This window comes from Pinus tabuliformis, chromosome 7 (assembly GCF_031772625.1).
Source record: "Pinus tabuliformis cultivar Carrire ecotype Pingquan chromosome 7, CPIR1, whole genome shotgun sequence".
Lineage (NCBI taxonomy): Eukaryota > Viridiplantae > Streptophyta > Pinopsida > Pinales > Pinaceae > Pinus > Pinus tabuliformis.
In genome coordinates, this window is record NC_142293.1 from 968,552,674 (window position 1) to 968,572,482 (window position 19,809).

The 19,809-nt window shown below is 38.2% G+C and overlaps 1 protein-coding gene across 3 annotated transcripts in view; it reads right to left on the reverse strand.

Moving 5' to 3' along the window:
- The window catches only part of LOC149250834 (phosphopantothenate--cysteine ligase 2-like), a 183,552-nt gene that overhangs the window by 32,054 nt on the left and 131,689 nt on the right, over positions 1-19,809 (reverse strand). For all 3 annotated transcript variants that reach the window (XM_089459254.1, XM_089459252.1, XM_089459253.1), the window contains exons 6-7: positions 17,577-17,629; positions 17,345-17,404 (exon numbers count right to left, since the gene is read on the reverse strand). In XM_089459254.1, the coding sequence (XP_089315380.1) occupies positions 17,345-17,404; positions 17,577-17,629 (113 nt within the window). The remainder of the gene's footprint in view (positions 1-17,344; positions 17,405-17,576; positions 17,630-19,809) is intronic.

Below are 19,809 nucleotides of genomic sequence, written 5' to 3' on the forward strand. Positions count from 1 at the left end.
AGGAGTATATGCAGTGGTAGTCTCCCTCTTAATGCCAGCTTCTCTGCAAAAGTCTTTGAACTCATTTGACTCATATTCAGTGCCATTGTCAGTCCTCAAAATCTTGATCTTCTTTCCGGTCATATTTTCCACCAAGGCTTTGAAGGTACGGAACCACATGAAAGCCTCATCCTTCTTCTTCAAGAAGTATATCCAGGTTTTGCGAGAGAAGTCATCAGTAAATGTCATATAGTAAGAACATCCCCCCAGGGATGTTACAGGCAACATACCGGAAAGATCAGAATGGACCAGTTGCAATATCTCAGATGTCCTTGTGACACTTGAGGGGAAAGGTCCCCTTGTATGTTTTCCTTCAGCACAGCCCTTACATACACCTTTATGATTATTTCCAAAATCAGGCATCCCTGTCACCACCTTCCTTGCTTCGGGAAGAGCCTTGTAATGAAGGTGTCCAAATCTTCGGTGCCATAGTTCGGTTTGACGGATAGTATCACAAGTCATAGCTCCCAACGGACTCCCTCCAACCTGGTAGAGTGTACCAACTCTAAAACCAATTGAGATAGCTTCCTTGAAGCTCTTCTTCCACATGAGTACCTTTCCATCAGAGAAAGTTACATTGAATCCTTTGTCTTCCATGGCAGATACAGACACGAGGTTCTTCTTCAATTTGGGTACATAGAGTACATCTTGTAGATGGAGGACTTGTCCTTGAGACAAGTGGAGGGTCACAGTCCCGGTCCCTTTCACAGGATAAGTGGCATTATCCCCAAGGATAATTTCTAGATTAGTATCCCTTTCAACCATGTCAGAAAGTGCTTCCTTGAATCCGGTGATGTGTCTTGAGGCACCACTATCGATTAGCCAGACATTCATAGTGTCGGGCGGAGATGCAGCTGAGAGAGCAGATATTAGAATATACTCATTTCTTTTATCAACAACATTAGACTCCTCATACCTGGTATTTCTGGTCCTTTTAGAAGGTGGATGGTTTCCTTCAAAGTGAGCCTTCCTCTTTCCTTTGGATTTGTCATTTCTTTGATTCCCATTCCTTCGGTTGTTGTTGTTGTCGTCACTATCGGGAGAATTCTTCTGGAAGGGGCATTCTCTAGCATAGTGTCCAGTCCTATGGCAGGTGAAACATTTACCCTTCTTCTTTTGAGTCTTAGTCCTTCCTTTGTCCTTGGAACCACCAGAGTTCTTCTTTCGGGAATGAGCAACATAGGTAGCATTTCTTTCATTATCAAATTCCTTCATCCTTGTTTCTTCTTGCATACATCTAGACAGAAGTTCATCAAAGTTAGGGATGGTATTATTGTTGAGAATGGTAGTTGTGAATACTTGCCATTCATATGGAAGTCCTCCAAGTGCGGTGAGAACCATCTCACGATCAGCTATTGTCTCCCCAATAGCTAGCAGATTGTTCCTGGTTTCGGTCAACTTCATAAAGAAAGTTTGAATAGACTCGTCTCGGCCCTTCTTCATATTCTTCAACTTGTTCTTGAGGAATAGCACTTGGTTCACATTGTTTACTCGGAACATAAGTATCAGTTTGTCATACATCTCCTTGGATGTGCCTAGTTCAGATATGTAGGCAACCGGACTCTTATTTATGGATTCCCTGATCAACAGCTTTGCTCTTATTTCTCCCTTCTTATACTTGTGTTTAACAGCAGCAGAGGCATTTGATGGAGGTTCTTGAATCTTCCCTGTCACATGATCTAGGAGATCATGATCCTCTAATTTGAGATCTAATAACATCTTCCAGGCATGGAAGTCATCACTTCCAGTCAGCTTGTCATTCTCCCTGAATTCAAGCTTAGAGGAATCCATTTCCTTCGATGATGATTGCTATAGATAGAGTTTGTCTTCACCTCAGCTCCGATACCATGTAAAGTTTTGTAGATGTTCTATGCTAAGAGCAATTTCACTTTTCTCACAGCAATCATACAAGTAGATGAGCAAAATGCAGATAGAAGATATAAGCAGATCTTACAGAAGACAAATCAGAAACAAGAAAAATGTATGTGTTTGTTTCGGCGGTCAACAAGATGCTTCAACCAGCAAAGTCTCCTTTGGTCAGCCAGCCCAGCATGTGTCACAACAACCCTCCAACCAGTAGATGAGTCAACCCAAGTCAGTTCTACAAAAGTCAACGTTGTCCTGAAAAGTCAACGCAGGGGCAGCAAGCTAAAAGTCAGCGCAGCAGCAAAACGGTCAACCCTTTGACCTCGATTTTTGTGCCAGGTAGTATGGCCTTCAAAAATCGAACCTCCCACAAGTTTTCAGCTTGTTTGGACCAAGCGTTGACCAAAGTCAATGCTGGTCAAACTTCTGCGAAACCCTAGCAGCAGAAAAATCCTCTTCGTCCTTCCCACGTGTGGCTGAAATTCGTCCTCCAGGTAGCTCGTACTTTTTAGGATGAGAGAGGAAGATGTGAGTTGTGTTGTGATCAAATTCTCTCCAACTTTTCCTGTATATATATATCCATCAATGAGGGTGTGTGACACATCTGTTGGGCATGTGAGCCTACATTACAAAACTGGTTGACCTTAGCACATATAATTTATTAAGAATAATAAATTCAAAATATAAGTTCTGCTCATCGGATTAAGACTATTTTTATATGGATTTTACACCTCTCAGAAAGAGGAATCCAACAAAAATATTAGCCTCTTAATCTGAGCATCAGAACATGGAGTTTGGACCTAGTTGTCCAAATTTAACACATGAGGATGGTCATCATAGGTCAGTGTTTTGATGTCATGTCCATCATAAGAGTTAGTTTGAAGGGTTAGTTATAGGTTAAATGTGTCATGTCCTTTTCATTATTGAAAAAACTGCCTCTCTCATCACATCCTTCACATCATCAAGTGGCCTATTATCATAACAAGAAGGCTTTGGGTGGTATTAAAATTAAAAATTGTTTGAAACTTCTCTCATTTTCTCTCATCTGATGTCTGGTTTGAGCTCTGGAGCAAGTTGAAGGTGAAAGACAGCATTGAGAAGGCCGAAGGAGAGTTTGTAGGTCAAGTTGAAGCAGTGGCTGTGAATTTGCTGCGCAAGTGACATGCTGCACGCCACTGCTGCATAAGTGGTGAAATGGCCTCGGACTTTTGGGTAAGAGATTTTCTCTCTTATGTTCGATTTTAAATGTTGCATGAAGCTTGGTGGACACCCCCCAACCAGTATCAGAGTTTGCAGAAGACCCGAAGTATACCAACCTTGGATGTGCATTCGTATTTGCTACCCATTTGATGCACAAGTTGCATAGTCCCTCACTTTGGTGAAGTGTGGGAGCTTTGTAGTTTTGAAAGATTGATAAGGTGTTATAAGGAATTTGTATGTGGCAAGAGTGCTCCTCAACCATTTTGAATCAGAAAGGCCATCATAAGCTTGAAATGTTGGACTTGTTGTGAATTTGCTGCGCAAGTGGAAATCAGCCATCTAGGAGGTCCGCAAGCGTTGAAGATGTTGTACCTATGAGATGGTAGTAGGTCAAGCTACCAATGCCAAAGCATTTAAAATAATTTGTCTTGGGGGTTTTTGGTTTTAGGTTTGGAAGACCAATGAATGAAAACAAATGTAGAATGGAAGAAATTAATCCTTTGGGGTATATTAATACTTCAACAAAGGGCTGCTATAAAGCATTACACTGAAATATATCAAAATAGTAGTGAGTAGGGTTTTTGGTTTTAGGTTTGGAAGACCAATGAATGAAAACAAATGTAGAATGGAAGAAATTAATCCTTTGGGGTATATTAATACTTCAACAAAGGGCTGCTATAAAGCATTACACAGTGAAATATATCAAAATAGTAGTGAGTAGAAGACAGCGAAAAATATGATTATCACAGTTTCCAGACTGTAAAACAGAACAATCATAAGTGGGAAAACCTTCTGAACTACATTCAAAAGATTCAAGGCAGTATACTTAAGCTTACACAAGATGTTGATGATTTATTGATTAGAGGGGATTAGCTACACAGACAGTTGCATTAATCCATTCTTTTAATAGATTATCACTTTAGGAGCTTATAGGAATCAATTTAAACTCATTGTTCCTACCTAGATATCTCTGTAAGTCATAAGCATATGAAGAAATAACATAATGATTGAAAACTGGAAAAACTTACAGGATAGCACAAATTGTGCAAGACCATATTCAGAATCCTTTGCTTTGTATTAAGGTTCTAGAAAGATAGATTACATCAAATGTCAGCAAAAGCTTCCTTCAAAGGTGACTTTCAAGTTCAAAGTAGAACTAACAGTCAAGACATTACAAGCAATGAACTATGAATCTTGAACTCTGAACCATTTACAACTCTAGAAAAGAGTTATTTATACAATAATGAGATTTTAGGAAAGGATCCTAAAACAGATTAAGATTTTTAGGAAAAGAAAGATCTTCATGGCAAGAAGATAGGGGCAGTTGTTTGAACTGCTTCTTGTTGTCCCCTTTATTCAGGTTATGTTGGCTTTCTGTAGGATATTTTCGCCATTTATGCTGCTTTGTTGTTTGTATCCTCTACGCTGGCAAATTTCTTCATTTAACCCTTTTACTGATATTCTTTAAACTCTGTAAATCTCTTTTGACCTGCTGAGTAGATTTTGACTGCGCATTTCAGGTTTTACTATGTTTTTCAACAGTAGTTCGCTCATTTTGTCTTCCAACTATTACACAAGCTTTTTGTTTATAACCCTGAAACAACAGTCTTCAATGGCTCTGCTAAGCTTGAAAGGCTATCGGAAGGAGTCCAGGGCATATCGGAGGGAAAATGATGGCTTATATGGGCCGCAAATGCTTTATGCGGGCTTCACTGTATAAACAAGGAAACATAGCAAAATGGCATTAAAAACAGTGAAACAGTCTTCTTTTCGGATTATTGAGCAAAGTTGAACAATGGTGGAGTGGAAGAGCAGCGCGGAGAGGCCCGTGCAATTAATTATAGCGAAATTGGCTTTATTATGGTTAAAACCCAGATTAGGGGTGAAATGGAGGCTTTAAGGTTAATTCTTCATTTTAACCATAAATATGATTTAACGAAGAAAACCTTCGCAAAAACATACATGGCGGACTTGAATTTGTATTAACTCTGATGGATAATGATATCGGGTCTCAGGTTAATCGCATATCGTTGTCGGAGTGGTTCTTCATTAAAATCATATAAACGATTTAACAAAGAAATTCTTCATAAAACAATGTATAGCAGATTTGAAACTTTATAAATGCGGGCAGATAAACGATATCGGGTCCGGGTTCAAATCAGATATCGCAATCGGAGTTAGGCGGAGGGTAGGCCCATCGCAAAGGGATGCGATGGGGGCCAGATGCGAAATGGCGATAGACTGTAATATATGTATGGTCAGGTTCGGGCTCTCATCACGCATCGCATATTGCAATGGTGAATGGTTATTGCTTTGGTTGGGAATTGCAGTGGGGGAGATGCGAAATGACATGAAATGTATATATATATATATATATATATATATATATATATATATATATATATATATATATATATATATATATGGGTAGGGTCCGGGCTTCCCATCGCATATCGCAATCGGAGTTTGCAATGTGGGGAGGGTTATTTATATGGAAAAGCTTTCAATCCGCCGATATTGTGATGCGATATTTTAATACATAGTTTTATTAATAAAACTAAGGGTTTTTGGGATATTTAATAAATGGAGTTATATTATACGGGAAAGGGGATTTTAGAGGTTTTAATACACTAAGTTAGTATTAATGTGGAATATGAGCAGAAAGGGAAATGTGACTAAGTATAATGCTTTTTATGTATGCATTAATACTTAGCGAAAGCATCTCTTTGTGGGTTTTCATGGTAAAAGAGGATTTAACATGGGGTTTTTACTTTTCCTAGGTAAAAGGGATTTTTACCATGGGAAAAGGGATTTTTAGTGAAAAGTGAGTGAAAGGTGGGAAGGGGAAATTAGTGAGTATAGGGATGAATGGAGATGAATATGAAGTTAATTAATTGATGAAGTAGACCTTCATTTCACTTGTGTAATTGCCTCATGAGCATAGAAACATGATAAATATCCATTTTGTCCAATCAACCATTAAACTTCTGCAACCTTTCTCTACTTACCTTTTGCTTATCCTATCATTTTTTCTTCACTTAGTGGGTGCATTTAAGCTAGCAAACCCTTATCCTTTCTTCTTATTTAACAAAAACAAACTATCTAAATCTACCCTTATAACCTCCAAGGGCTTAGATTAAACTGATGAACACCTTATTATTCTTTACCTAACTACTAATCTGCCAAGATTAAATAGTTTGGCCAGATCTTTATTCTCTAACTATAACATCAAATTTAAAGCATGGAGCAGTCAAGATTAAATAGTTTGACTGCCATGGGTTTTGGCATTTAAAACAAGCAGCACACATCCATTATTTTGCAGAAACAGAGTAGTGGCATTTAGACTTGCTCACTTTCAGAGTTTATTTGTTTTCTTTCTACCTAACATTTTCTTTTGCCTTGATTTCTTAGAGCAGCTAACCTAACATTTCCTTTGATATGGACATTATCATCAAAAATATATCTTTTCACTAGCATTTTATCCACTATGTTATGTCCATATCCTAACTTAACATTTTTTGTAATATTCTACTAATCAAAACCAAAAAATGCTACAACAAAAGAGACTACTTCAAGAGTTCTACACCATCAAACAGACATTTCAAGCCTGCCCATTTGATCCATTTTTCCAGAGGGGGTGTGCAACAATACAAAGCATGGAGGGCTACTTGGACTTGCAACGAATTTGCTACAAAACTAACTATTTTTGTCATCATTTTCAAAAGTTGTTTATGACCAAATGGAACTGAATTTAGGAAAACCAAAGGAGGTTTTTTCCAAGCATGGGCCAAAGAACAAAAGCCTCCTTCAGTTTCTGCATAGGTGTTACTGATCGGAAAATTCAAATGCATCATTAGAGTCAATGTTTCAAGTTTTGTCATTTCCTGTTTTAGTTATGATGTTTAGGTGCAGATTGTGAAGAGTTGGAGAAGAATTTTTGGAAACTGAGAGAGATTTCTTTCAAAGACAATAGAATCTACAAAAACCTCTTTCGGTTTTGTAACTACTGTCAAGATTCAAGAGATCTGAGCTAGTCTTTGACCCATATTTTTTCCAGAAATTTGATCTGCTGCATTTCCAAACAATCATCTTTTTGAGCGAGTTATCTTAGTCAAAACATGATGTAATTTGTTTTTTAGGTGTTAGTAATTGTAATAAAACATTTGGACACTCACAAGCTCAATTTGGGGTAGAAGAATTAATGAAAAATGCTTAGAAAATATTTGGTTATGCAGTTCCTCGTCTTTAGGCAATTAGTTCTATTTTCCTTGCAAGAAGTTAGAAACACCAATCCAAATGAGGAATTCGACCCCTAGAGGTCAGAACTGACTCTATTGAGTCTATTTTATGATGTGCATATAATGAAAAAAGGGTTCTGGTTGGTAGTGGAAGGAAGCTAGTCTACATTTTCTGCAATTTTGTATGATTCACCCAAGTGAAACAAAGAAGGCAGATGCAGTTTTGGCAGAGATTCTTGTGTCAGTGCTTATTGGTATGTGTGTTCATTTGTGTTTTGTTTCTAATATATATTTCCATCGTGTAAACATTCTTCATGCTCAGTTTGAAAGGAAATATTTTCATAATTCACTTAGTGCTCTGATTTAAATCAGTTGATCATATGTGTTATCTTTTTCCTCTATGGCAATATGAACTCATCAGTGTTTTGATGCTCAATTTGTCCTCTTTCCTCATGCTCCACTCACCCATTCACTGCAACAAAATTTGATTTGATATCAATAAGTCTGCCTATCTTGCCTTTGTTTGAATTTCATCATATCCCTTTTTCACTTGGATCTAAAACAATGATCTAATCTGGGGTAGCTTTACTTTCGTACACTTCCCTTCAGACATCAAGCCTAAAACTACCCTTTGATTATCATAGCCAACCTAAGATCTAGAAAATTTCAGTCATTTAGTTGATTGAGAGAAGAACACAATGAGAGAGCCCTCTCTAAGGCTAGTATGGTTGGATTCTAGCCTAAAAGTGGTCAGTGGTCACATCTAGATTTATCTTTTTAGCCTAGAGAAATTTACAAAGTGCTAACAGGTCCCTAATTAAGAGGGAGCCTAGAAACAAACTTCTAACTTGGTAGAAACTTGGAAGCAAATTCCTAAGCCAAGAGGGAGCTTAGGTACATTCTTTCCATAGGAATGAGTACATTCCTTCATTGGAATAGATGTATCCTCCCTAATTAAGAGGCAGAGATAGACACGTCATTCTTATCTTCACTTGGAAAGACAGAATGGAGTATAGGGTAAATATCTAGTATCCGATGCTCTTTGAGGATGAGTTAGGGCATCCAAGATAAGAGTAGTTGTAGAGGACCGATATTCTTTGAGGACTGGGAATCCAAGATAAGAATAGTCCTAGTGGAACATACTCTGAGAGAACCCGAGTGGGGTGTGTTCCAAGAGAGACAATGATGAGGGTGTCTATACATCATTGATCTCGCCAGCATTGTGTTCTGATCTTGTGGAGAGATAGAGTTGTTAGTCAAGGCCTTACTATATGACAATGCTCGATGATATGATGCTATACAAATGGGTTACCAATCCAACTCTTCTTATGAGAATCTTTAGATTGAGAATGTCCAAGTACCTTGTATGCATTATGAATACCTCTCTATTTAAGAGGGAGAGTTGAAAAAAGTAACTAGGTTTGCTCTTCATAATGACATGTGTAACTGTGATTTTATGTATTTAATGTAAAGAAGAAAAATAAAATTATTATTGTAATGCTTGTCTCATGGGTTTCATGAGCAAGGAATTTTATTTTTAGTTATGGCTCCCATTGTGAGCCCTTAGGATTGGTCATAAAGTCAAATTTAGTCAATGTCATGTATGAAGGACCCTTATTGGGCATGTTACATATTTGTATGAGTTATTAAAAGAGTAAACAGGCCCTCCAAGACCAAGCTAAAGCACCTCCAACAAGTCGGCTTCAAGATGGAGTAATGGAACCTCACCTAAGGACATGTTGGCCTATATCCCTGTCAAGTTGGCTTATATACATTGGCAGATCACTGTAAATAGGCAACTCGAATCTCATTTGAATACAAGCAATTCGGTCAAGGTCTGAAATAAGAAAAGGTGTGAATTACACTCAAGAAGAACCTTCATCCAAGTGAAGAAGAAGGGAGGCATCATCTGATGCAGGAGAAGTCGATAAAAAATTGCAGTCATCTTGGGTAACAGAATTTGGAGAAGGACAAGTCAAAAGGAAAGTCGAGTTAAGCTAGAAGGAGTCTCTATCCTAAGCGAAGGAGTCAAGGGCATTATCTAGAAAGTGACACTTTCCAAGTGTTGCAACTAGGGTTTCTAAATTAGGGCCAAAAGTTGCAGATCTGTCCGCGGAACCAAAACGCTGCAAGGTAGTTGAGGAAGAAACGAGTTCGACTATCATTGACTCAAGGAAGAAGAGGAAGCTTTATGTTTTGATCTTGGAGAGGCAAATAGGTCAAGGGTGTTGGTCTTGGTATTCGTCAATTGAAGTCTCTATAAGAAAAAGAATACATTTGGGTTTTCCTCTCAAGTGGGAGAGGTTTTTGTCCTGGCTGATCACCTACATTCTATGTCTCTTGTCTCATTATTGTTTATGCATTGGTAATTGTTTGATGAAGAAGAACACTAATAATCTAGGTAGAGAAAAGATCATAATCTAAGAAGTAAAAATCATTCACAAACAGTTATCTCTAGAAGAGAAATCTCCTATTTTCTATGCCCTAGATTTCTCAACAAGGTCATGGCACAGGTGACTTCCATGATTGTTCAATTCTTCCTTTTAGCAACACCATTTTGCTTAAGAGTATATGGAACTGTTGTCTCCCTCTTAATGCCAGCCTCTCTACAAAAGTTATTGAATTCATTTGATTCATATTCGGTTCCATTATCAGTCCTCAACGTCTTGATCTTCTACCCTGTTTGATTGTCCACCAATGCTTTGGAGGAATGGAATCATTTGAACACTTCATCCTTCCTCTTCAAGAAATAGATCCATGTCTTGTGTGAGTAGTCATCCACAAAGATTACATAATATGAGTATCCTCCTAATGATGTTACGAGCAAGATACCAAACAAGTTAGAATGGACCAATTGAAGAATATTGGTAGTCTTTCTTTCACTAGAAGGGAATGGTCCCTTTGTATGTTTCCCAGCTGCACAACCTTGACAAACACCTTCATGGTTCATGTTAAACTTGGGCATACATGTGACCATCTTCCTTACCCCAAGTAAGGTTTTGTAATGCAAGCAGGCAAATTTATGGTGCCATAATTCACATTGAAGAGAAATATCCCTCGCCAAAGCTCCCAAAGGACTTCCTCCAACTTGATAGAGACCATCAAGGCTAAATCTAAGAGTAAATGCATCTTTAGGGTTTCTATGCCAAATACGTACCTTTCCATCAATGAATGCTACCTTGAAGCTTTTGTCTTCCATCGCAGAAATAGACACCAAGTTCTCTTCAAATCGGGCACATATAATACTTCTTGTAGATGTATGGTTTGACCTCGATTCAAGTGAAGAGTGACAATACCTATCCCTTTCACGAGGTAGGTGGCATTATTTCCAAGTGTAGTCTTTAGATTAGTTTTCTTCTAACCAAATTTGAGAAGGGCCTCCTTATATCCAGTAGAGTGGAAATAAGATAAAACTCATCTTGCTTTTCTACAACATTACTTTCATCATACTTGGCATTTCTTGTCCTTTTGGTAGGCTGACCATTTCCATTTCGAGTAACTGGAGCATTCCTCTTTCCTTTGTTTTTGAACTTGTTGTTCCTTTGATTGCCATTGAGTTTGAAATTATTACTGTTGTTGTCATCATCCCTTGGAGAATTCTTCTTGTGAGGACACTCTCTAGCATATTGGTCGAACTTGTTGCAATTATAGCACCTTCCTTTTCTTCCTCCTTTGAATCTCTTCTTAATCCTTGACCCTGTCTCCTTGGACCAACATCATTCTTCCTTTTCACATGAGCAGAGAAGGCAATAGGTTCATTTCCATTGGAGGAGTTATCTCTCTCCATCATCCTTGTCTCCTCTTGACTACATCTAGCCAATAACTCATCAAAACCAGGTATCCTATCATTGTTGAAAAAGGTGGTGGTAAATATATCCCAAGGTCTTAAAAGACCACCAAGAGCAATGAGAGTGAGTTCACTGTAGGCAACAACTTCTCCAATAGATAGTAGGTCATTCTTGACTTGAGTTATTCTCATGAAATAGGATTGGATAGACTCCCCTTTATCCATCTTGACATCCTTCAACTTGTTTTTGAGAAAGAGGATTTGATTTGCATTGTTCACTTTGAACATCCCAACCAACTTATCATATATTTCCTTAGAAGTTCCCAAATCATAAATATAGGCAAAAAAATGCTTTTGAATGGAGTCCATCAAAATTTTCTTTACTTTGACCTCACCTTTTTTATACTTCATTTTAGCAGCAGTCAGTGCATTTGAAGGAGGCTCCACCACTTTTCCCTGCACATAGTCCAATACTTCATACTCCTGCACAATCAGGTCTTGTTGAAAAATCTATAGGGCAGTAGATATGATGATTTCTCTTTCTATGATAACTTCTTGTGATATCTTTTTACTTTTTTTCTTACTTATTAGTTTCTTCTCTTATTATTAAGTTCTTTTATAATCAAACAACTACCAAAAACAAGAAGAACAAACGTACACAAATACACAGGATATAGGCTGCAAGCCAAGGCCAAAACCTCTGTACTTGAGAGGAAAACTCATAAATCGCTTCTCTTCTTATAGATTCTTCAACTGACGAATTCCAAGACCTCTAGACCAAGACAAATACCCTCCAATACCAAGTCCAACCTCTCCTGATGATGTGCTTCCTTTGTCCAAGTCAAACCCAGTCAAATTTCTTCCAATAGCACAACTTCGACCCCCAGCTTCAGAATTTCAACCTCTACTGCAAGTTTGAAATTTTTAGCCCCCAGCAATTGTTATTGCATCCACACGTGTGAGATCCATTTAGCCTTCCAAGGCCTCCCAACTACTTCGCTTCCTTTTCTAGGGCTAGAATGTGACCTAGTAAGTCCTTCCAACAACTGGGATCCTCTTTCAATGAATAGAGAATCTTGGCCTTCAAGCAACAAACCCTAGCCTTGTTTTGTCACACGTGTAAGATAGAATTAGCCCAAAAACTTCTTCTTTCGTCCTCTTCCTTCTTCGCTAGCCTTTTACTGCTCCTCCTTTGCTTGAATGAGATGTGTGATGAATGTGTCTCAAGGAGGTCGAGTTCCCTCCTTTATATAGGCTTTCTAAGGTGGATGTGGCTCCTCAAAATAGGCTGACTTCTGCGCTGCTAGGCTGACATGGTCTTGAAAGGTATTTTGATTCTTTTAAATACAAATATAATTTTCTTTACAAGTTACAATGTGCCCAATGGGTCTTCAACTTATGACAATGAGTCTTTTGACTTCTTGACCTAGGACAAACCCTAGAAGCACTCAATGGGTGCTTGACCTCTAAAATAAAAAACCCCGAGCATGAAACCCATGCTCCAAAAACAATAATAATAATTTTTCTTTCATTTTACAATATACAAGAATCAAAATTACATTTCATATTTATGAAGACTGAACCTAGTTACACATTTTTCAACAAGTCCAAAATCATCTTCCATCCATGACTGTCAGATTTGTGGTTGAGCTTGTCCTCAGACTTGAAGTACGATGTAGAGGCCATGGAGACTTGCCCAATAGTCTTTGTCCAACAAATCTCTTAGCAGTTGCTTTTCTCTCTTGTTTGGGCCTTGTCTTCACCTGAGATATGATACCCTGTTAATTTTAGATAACAATGGTATGTTCTATGCTTGCAACAATTACTTCAATGTTCATTTATTAGCGCAGTGACAATTTCCAATTTAATTTCCAATAGAAATCACATTAATCATCACACTGACAGTAGTTGTAGATAGAACATAAACAATAAATGCAGAAGACAAGCCAAGACAAGAGAACACCAGTATTTGGTGAATGCCAGGGAAAAATCCCAAGATGGGGAAAACACTTTGATCAATTCTTCTTATTATTATATCAAATGTTCAGCAGAGAGAGACAGTGCAATAAAGTCAAAATAGACTTGCCAATAGAAGATCAAAACCACTATCTAAAACAGCCCTGTCAAATTTGCAATTCTACTCACAGTCAATAGTAGTCAAATCAACCCTAACCAAAATGTCAACAACAGTCAAAGTCTGGTCAAACTTCTCCAAAACAACTCGGTCAAGGGAGAGAGGAATTCGGCCTCTCTTGCTAGTCAAAGTTAGCCTAAAATAGTCATCCAAACAGCAGTCAAACTCGATCAACTTGAAGTCAACCCTATAGTCAAACAGGCCTACGGTTAACGCAAGTCAAAGTGCATAGAAATTCTCGATTTTTGTGCCAAACAGTATGGCCTACCCAAAATATCAAGCTGAAATTCTGCCCAAAAGTCAAAGTCAACATTGGTCAAACTGCAAAAAAACTTCAGATTTTCTGCCCTATAATTTCCGTCATCCTTTCTGCCACACGTGTGAGAATATTAGTTGCCCAAAGAGGTATACAAACAAATCAAATTAGGAGAGAGAAGAATGTGTGAGTTGATGACAATACCAAAGGAGGGTGGACGTCTCTCTTATTTATACAAGTTGTTGAGAGTCAAAAGACATGTCGCTTGGGTTTCATGAGCCAACATGATGGTGTGGCCGACCTTGACAATTTACACGTGTGGGCTTGACCTCAAAAACATATTTATCCTTGTCCAAATTTAGTTCCTCTCAAAAAGAGGAATTCAATGCAATAATTATCTTCATCAAATGAGTTGTCCAAAGTGGAATTTGGACCTAGTTGCCAATTTTAACAAATGAGCATCATTTCAAACATGGATACAACATTTCTCAGTGCATTATGGACTAGATTGTGGGAGAAGATGGACACAAAGTTGAAGCGACCTACAACATTCCTCTCACAAACAAACGGGCAGACAAAAGTAGTCAACATGACTTTGGTGCGCCTTCTGAGGGAATACAACCAAAAGCATCCGAAGACCTAGGATGAAAATACGATATATATACAACATTCTTACAATAGAGCAGTCCACACTTCTACAGGAAAGTCCCCATTTGAAACTTGTTTTAGATATTTGCCACCTTCACCTTTGGATATATATGGGCAGCAAGGAGGAGCGACAAAAGATCTTACAGGAGATGCTTTGAGGGTTGAAAAATTTATAGAAAAGATCAGGCAAATCCATCTCCAAGTGCAAGAAAAACTGCAAAAGTTACAGGAGAAGTATAAGGCCAAGCATGATCAACACAGAAGAAATAAATCGTTCAAGTTGGGTGATAGAGTATGGCTACAATGGAACAAGGATAGGTTGCAGGGGCTTGGTAAGAAAATCAAGGCTCTGAGGTATGGTCCCTTTGAGATACTAGAAAAAGTGGGTGATAATGCCTATCTACTCAGTTTACCACCATATATGCACATTCACTCAATCGTGTGAATGTAGAGAATTTGAAGCTCTACGAGCCTTCCATGCTAGATCAAGAAGAGGAATAGGTCCTACCTTCTGCGGAGGATTTGGCACCAGACGCTCAAGCAAAGCTGACAGAAGATACAGTTCTGCAAAAGAGATCCAGAACTACAAGACAGGGGCAACATGACCTTTAGCAGATTGGGTTGAAGGGACAACTTCCAGGCAAACCTAAATGGTACACCAAAAAGAAGGTGGAGGAAAAATTTCCTCACCTTATTCAATAGAAGCTTTTGGGGACCAAAATCCTCCCAAAATTGGGATGTGTGATCCGGATTGGATCATTATATTGTTTGTCATCCATCTCGATGCATTCAGAGTGGAAAAAGTGGAGGAATCAACTCACAAGACTGTTTTACTGGCGAGACCCAATTTGGCAAAATGGGGCCTGAAACCTTCTGAGAGCATTTTGAGGCATCAAATGACTTTCTGGGCATAAAACTTTTCCGCTTATGCACTGCACTTTTTCATGCTATTCTACACACAGATGTCTTTCCAATGGCACAATAAGTGCGTCACTCGAAGTCGATATGCAAAAGTTATGCCTCTCAAAAGTTGACCTTTATGTTTTCACCACCATGGTTCAAGAGGATGCCGCTTCAGCCCCCATTATTCATGGAAAAGGGATAGCCATGTGATTGTGATGTAAAAGACTCTAGAAGAGTCTATATTGTAACTCTGGTTAGGAGTTGAGGTAGTCAAACTTAACCACTAGTGGGCTATTAGGTTGTGTTATAACCAAGCCACTAGGAGGAAAAGGTATTCCATTCTTTCGAGTGCATTTGTTCCATAGCTGAGCAAAAATAACCAGGATGGATAGGCGGTAGAGCATACAGAGAGGATTTGTGCATTTTAACAGCCCACAAGCCATTAGCCATACTTCTCTGTACCTACAGCCATATTTTCAGACAAAGAACGAGAGCGGAGTAGTCTCCCCTTCTAGCTGGGTTTTCTCCCAGAAAGGTTTCCTAGAGCATATCTTGTGTTTTTTTGTGTGTGAGCTTTTATTTTGTAGTTCTCTATTTCTGTATAGCTTCCATTTGCATGCATTCATTAATTACAGTAAAATCTACAGATCGAGAAATTTAATAAACTATAATAGTGTAGAATTTCATATTTTTAATATAATATTATCAGATATGTTGTGATGAGCTGTCTAGTAGAATATCCACGGCAGTTTATAGATCACTATTACTTGAAGGGGTACCAACAAGGGCTATGAAGGTGTCAACTAGGTGAAACTGCTTATATTTCCTACATGTATTCTTCCCATACCACAAATTTACCCATTGAATGACACTTAGTGTGTTATTTATAGATGTTGAAATACATCTCTAGCTTGAAAAAATTATCGAAAATATTGACTTAGGAGAGTGCTCTGATACCACTTGTGGTGTTCTTTATTAGATTGGAAGATTTGAAGAATAAATAATAGAATATACCCAGATTTACTACAGAAATGATAGATTATAATAGCAATAAGCAATAAAGACAAATAATAATACCTTTATTGATGAGAACGATGTTCACTTGTCTCTGTTGGAATTTCTTAGTCTAACTGTGAGAAACACTTCATGTATTTTTCTGATTTATTTCTGCCTACTTGTTCTGATTAATTAACAAGTTATTTACCATGTAAATACTGAAAATAAATACAAGTACATGCTCAACACATTACAGATCATCAACTGAAGGAAACAAAAACAAGCACACAAGTGACACCGTTGTTTTTGGACCAATGTCTAAGATTAAGTCCCTAATCAACAGCTAAGATTAACTTTGGCTTGATCCATGACTTTTGGACCCTTCTAACATAGTTTTATATTAATTCAAATTAATATTTTATTTTCCCTAATTTTAGACTTAGGGACTCCATTAAAAGTATTAATTATTTTAATATCTCCCAAACTGTTTAGAATCTGCCCAAACCATTTTTGGATATTGGAGATCTCATGTGCTTTAGCTTCTCCACCAATTTTCGTGGTTAGAGCACATCCCAAATCAACAGTCTCTTCAAGGGAGCAACCTCCAAATGAATCGAGCTCTGATTAAGATATACTTCACAAAACATCTCATTACATTGCTTCTACTTCCGTATATAGTTGTATCTACCTTCTAGAAACTTTCTAAGAAGCAGAACCTTCTAGTAAGCCTTCTTACAATTAACACTTTCACATTATATTTATTACATGGGCCTCATTTACTCGAGATGGCCTCAATACATAGAAACCTCTCTATCTACTTAAGGGGATTAAGGTAGGACCCTAACATATAATCAGTTAAGAGTCAACTTGAACCTTCATTGGGGTAAGTGTTTTTAAATAAAATATTTTTAAAACACATGGTAGATGAGAAAATCCAAAAATCTGCAGGCAAGGAATTTAAATACCTTAATAAGATAAGATAATTAACAAATAATCAGTTGAGCTCAATGTAGGGGGGCATAATTTCTTCATAAATTCTGACTTGTGAAAGCTCTAAGATTTCACATGGAGATTTTAATGTCATGATTTTTTAGTAATTTTTTCACCTAAATGCAAACGCAAGGCAGGTAATGAAGGCAAACTGAGATGTTTGTCCAGTGACAAAATTATTCTGGTAATCATGATTCTTCACAAAAGTAAATTTAATAAGAGAAATTATAAACTTATAATTGTGGTAAACAACTATGATTGTATCTTTGGTTAACACAGTGACTTACCTGAAGATATTCAAAGAGAGTAGTAAAGTCTAATTGCAAGAAATAACCTTTGTTTACTGCCTGCAAGTGCAACCGTCATGACAACAATCATTTTAATATTTCCAATTCAGCCAGTGATCTAAAACATTCCTATTTTTCAGCAGACATAAAAGAAACTAAAAGAAGACAAAACTTTTCTTAAGGGGCAAATTTTGTTCAATGAAAAATGGTTTAACTGGCAAAAGATCCATACAGATTTATGCTCTCGAATTGCACTATTCACAGCTTCAGCATATTGTGAACATACTGAAACATGCAAATTGGTAGTTAGACACAGCTTCACAAACTAACAGAAAACAATTGTTACCTTCCAACGCTGAAAATGCAAATAGAATCACATATCTAGTAAATATAATACTTGTAACTAGAACGATCACTTTAACTAATACAGACAGCTGAAGATTGTAACTAAATTATGCAACTACTAAGTCCATGACAAATGAAAGCAACATCATCCACTAGACAGCAAGAAACAAACTAATAACACATGTATCCCAAAAAGAGTATCAATCAGCAAACCAAAACATAAATTGATGATGTGACTAACTTGAGAAAAAGAGAGTAATTGAGAGGACCAATACATGGATTTGATTACATAGCTAGTTCTAATCTAAAAACTCAAAAGAAAGAAAAAACCATGCATTTTGCAAGTGAATGCATTTGTCCAAGCCATCAACCCTTCTCCTTGTCACAATAAGAGCCCATCCTGTTACCCACCAAAAGTGGGTGACACCATAGGAGAATTTTTCTGCTAGATTTGTCTTCAGCGTGCAGCCAGCAGCCCCTAACAGCCACCAATGTAGCCAATACATTGTGCCATTTGATCTCCGCTCCTTGAGCTAGCCATATGTCCCCTCGCCCATTTGTCGAGAACATATGCTTGAAGGTGGGCAATCCAATCCTAAAGGTATGTTTTTCATTGTGCAATCAGTTGCTTATGCTTGTTTTTCCTTGGGCACTTTGGGCATGGATCATTGAATGAGTTGTTAGAAGGAAGGGTTTTGATTGTAGTTTTGTTCCCTCACCTTAAATGGGGGGTTAATCCTCAATCCTAGTCTTGTGGGATTTGCCCTAGTGGTTTATAACTTCAGGAAGGGCACTACTTGGAAAACCCTGACTTTGGTAGCACGGTCCCATTTTCCCATTTCACATTTTTCTCTCCCCTCCACATGTTACAAGCCATATTTCATCATCCTCCCTCTTTGGGTCCACATGACCATTGGGTCCAAAAGGTGTTAGTCCACCCCCCTCCCCTTGTCCACGTCTTTGGGTCAAGCTTGGAAATGTTGCCCCAGAGGTTGATGCAGCTAAAAGAACATTAAAAGCATATCATGGCCACAAGTAAGAAACAAAAGAAAAGAATATTATAAAATACAAAAGATGGTCGGAACATTAAAATAGCATGTGGGCAAAAGCCAATCATGAGCTCTACCCCTTATCATTATGGCCATCACCCTAATCCCTAGGGCCCCATGAGTGCTCCAACATCATTAAGGAACCCATGCACATCCCAACCCCTAGTGGGCGATAAACTACCCCACCTAAAGGAGGTAATAATTTCTTATATCAAACGCAGCATGCTCTCATCTCTTGGAGCCCTAAGTAGTGATACAAGGGCAGATGAAGAAGGGTGGAAAAAAAAAGGTCAGGGTAACTCATATATCCATGATTGCTCCCTCCTACATCCATACACCTAAATATGTGGACATCCCTCATCATTACCATCCTTGAACCCATGGAATTTGGCTTTAAGACCCCTATGTCCCTATCCATCTCATCATTATTCACATGACCCCTATCAATTGAAGGATATACCTTGGACATGTCTTTCCCCTTAGGGGCCGGGAACACCTAATAGGGTTGTTTATTAGCCACTCCTACCTAGGGAGGTAACACTATTACAAGCTTAAAGCCCCAAATTTGGAAGGGAAGCCCATTATGAAGTCTCAATGTGCCCTTGATTAACAAACTTGGTTCACTTAGATGCACTAATGAATTATTTTACCTAATGGTGAGGACACGCATTGGATCTTATATGTAATTAGCAGGTGGTTTCATCATGGGTTGGACACCTTAACTGGGGCCCAAGGCCACCAGAGGATCATTGTCATGCCCCTTCTCAAATACATTTGTAACAGGGTGCTTCTACAAAATTTTGAATTAAGGACTTAGGAGGCAATTTGACTTTATTTGGTTGCTAGTAGAATGTGGGGGCCACCCACATGGGAGTTCGAATTGGCCCATTTGAATAGCTTGGAGGAGAAGTCGAATAGGTGGATGGAGGGGCCCACATGAGGCTAGGGAGGCCCAAGGAGTTATAAGGAGGGAGACGCTCTCATTTTGGATGCATTCTTACACCTTGCAATCAAAATTACTAGAATGTTCGCTCTGTTGTTTAGCTGAGTCAATCGTTGTTTAGCCACGAA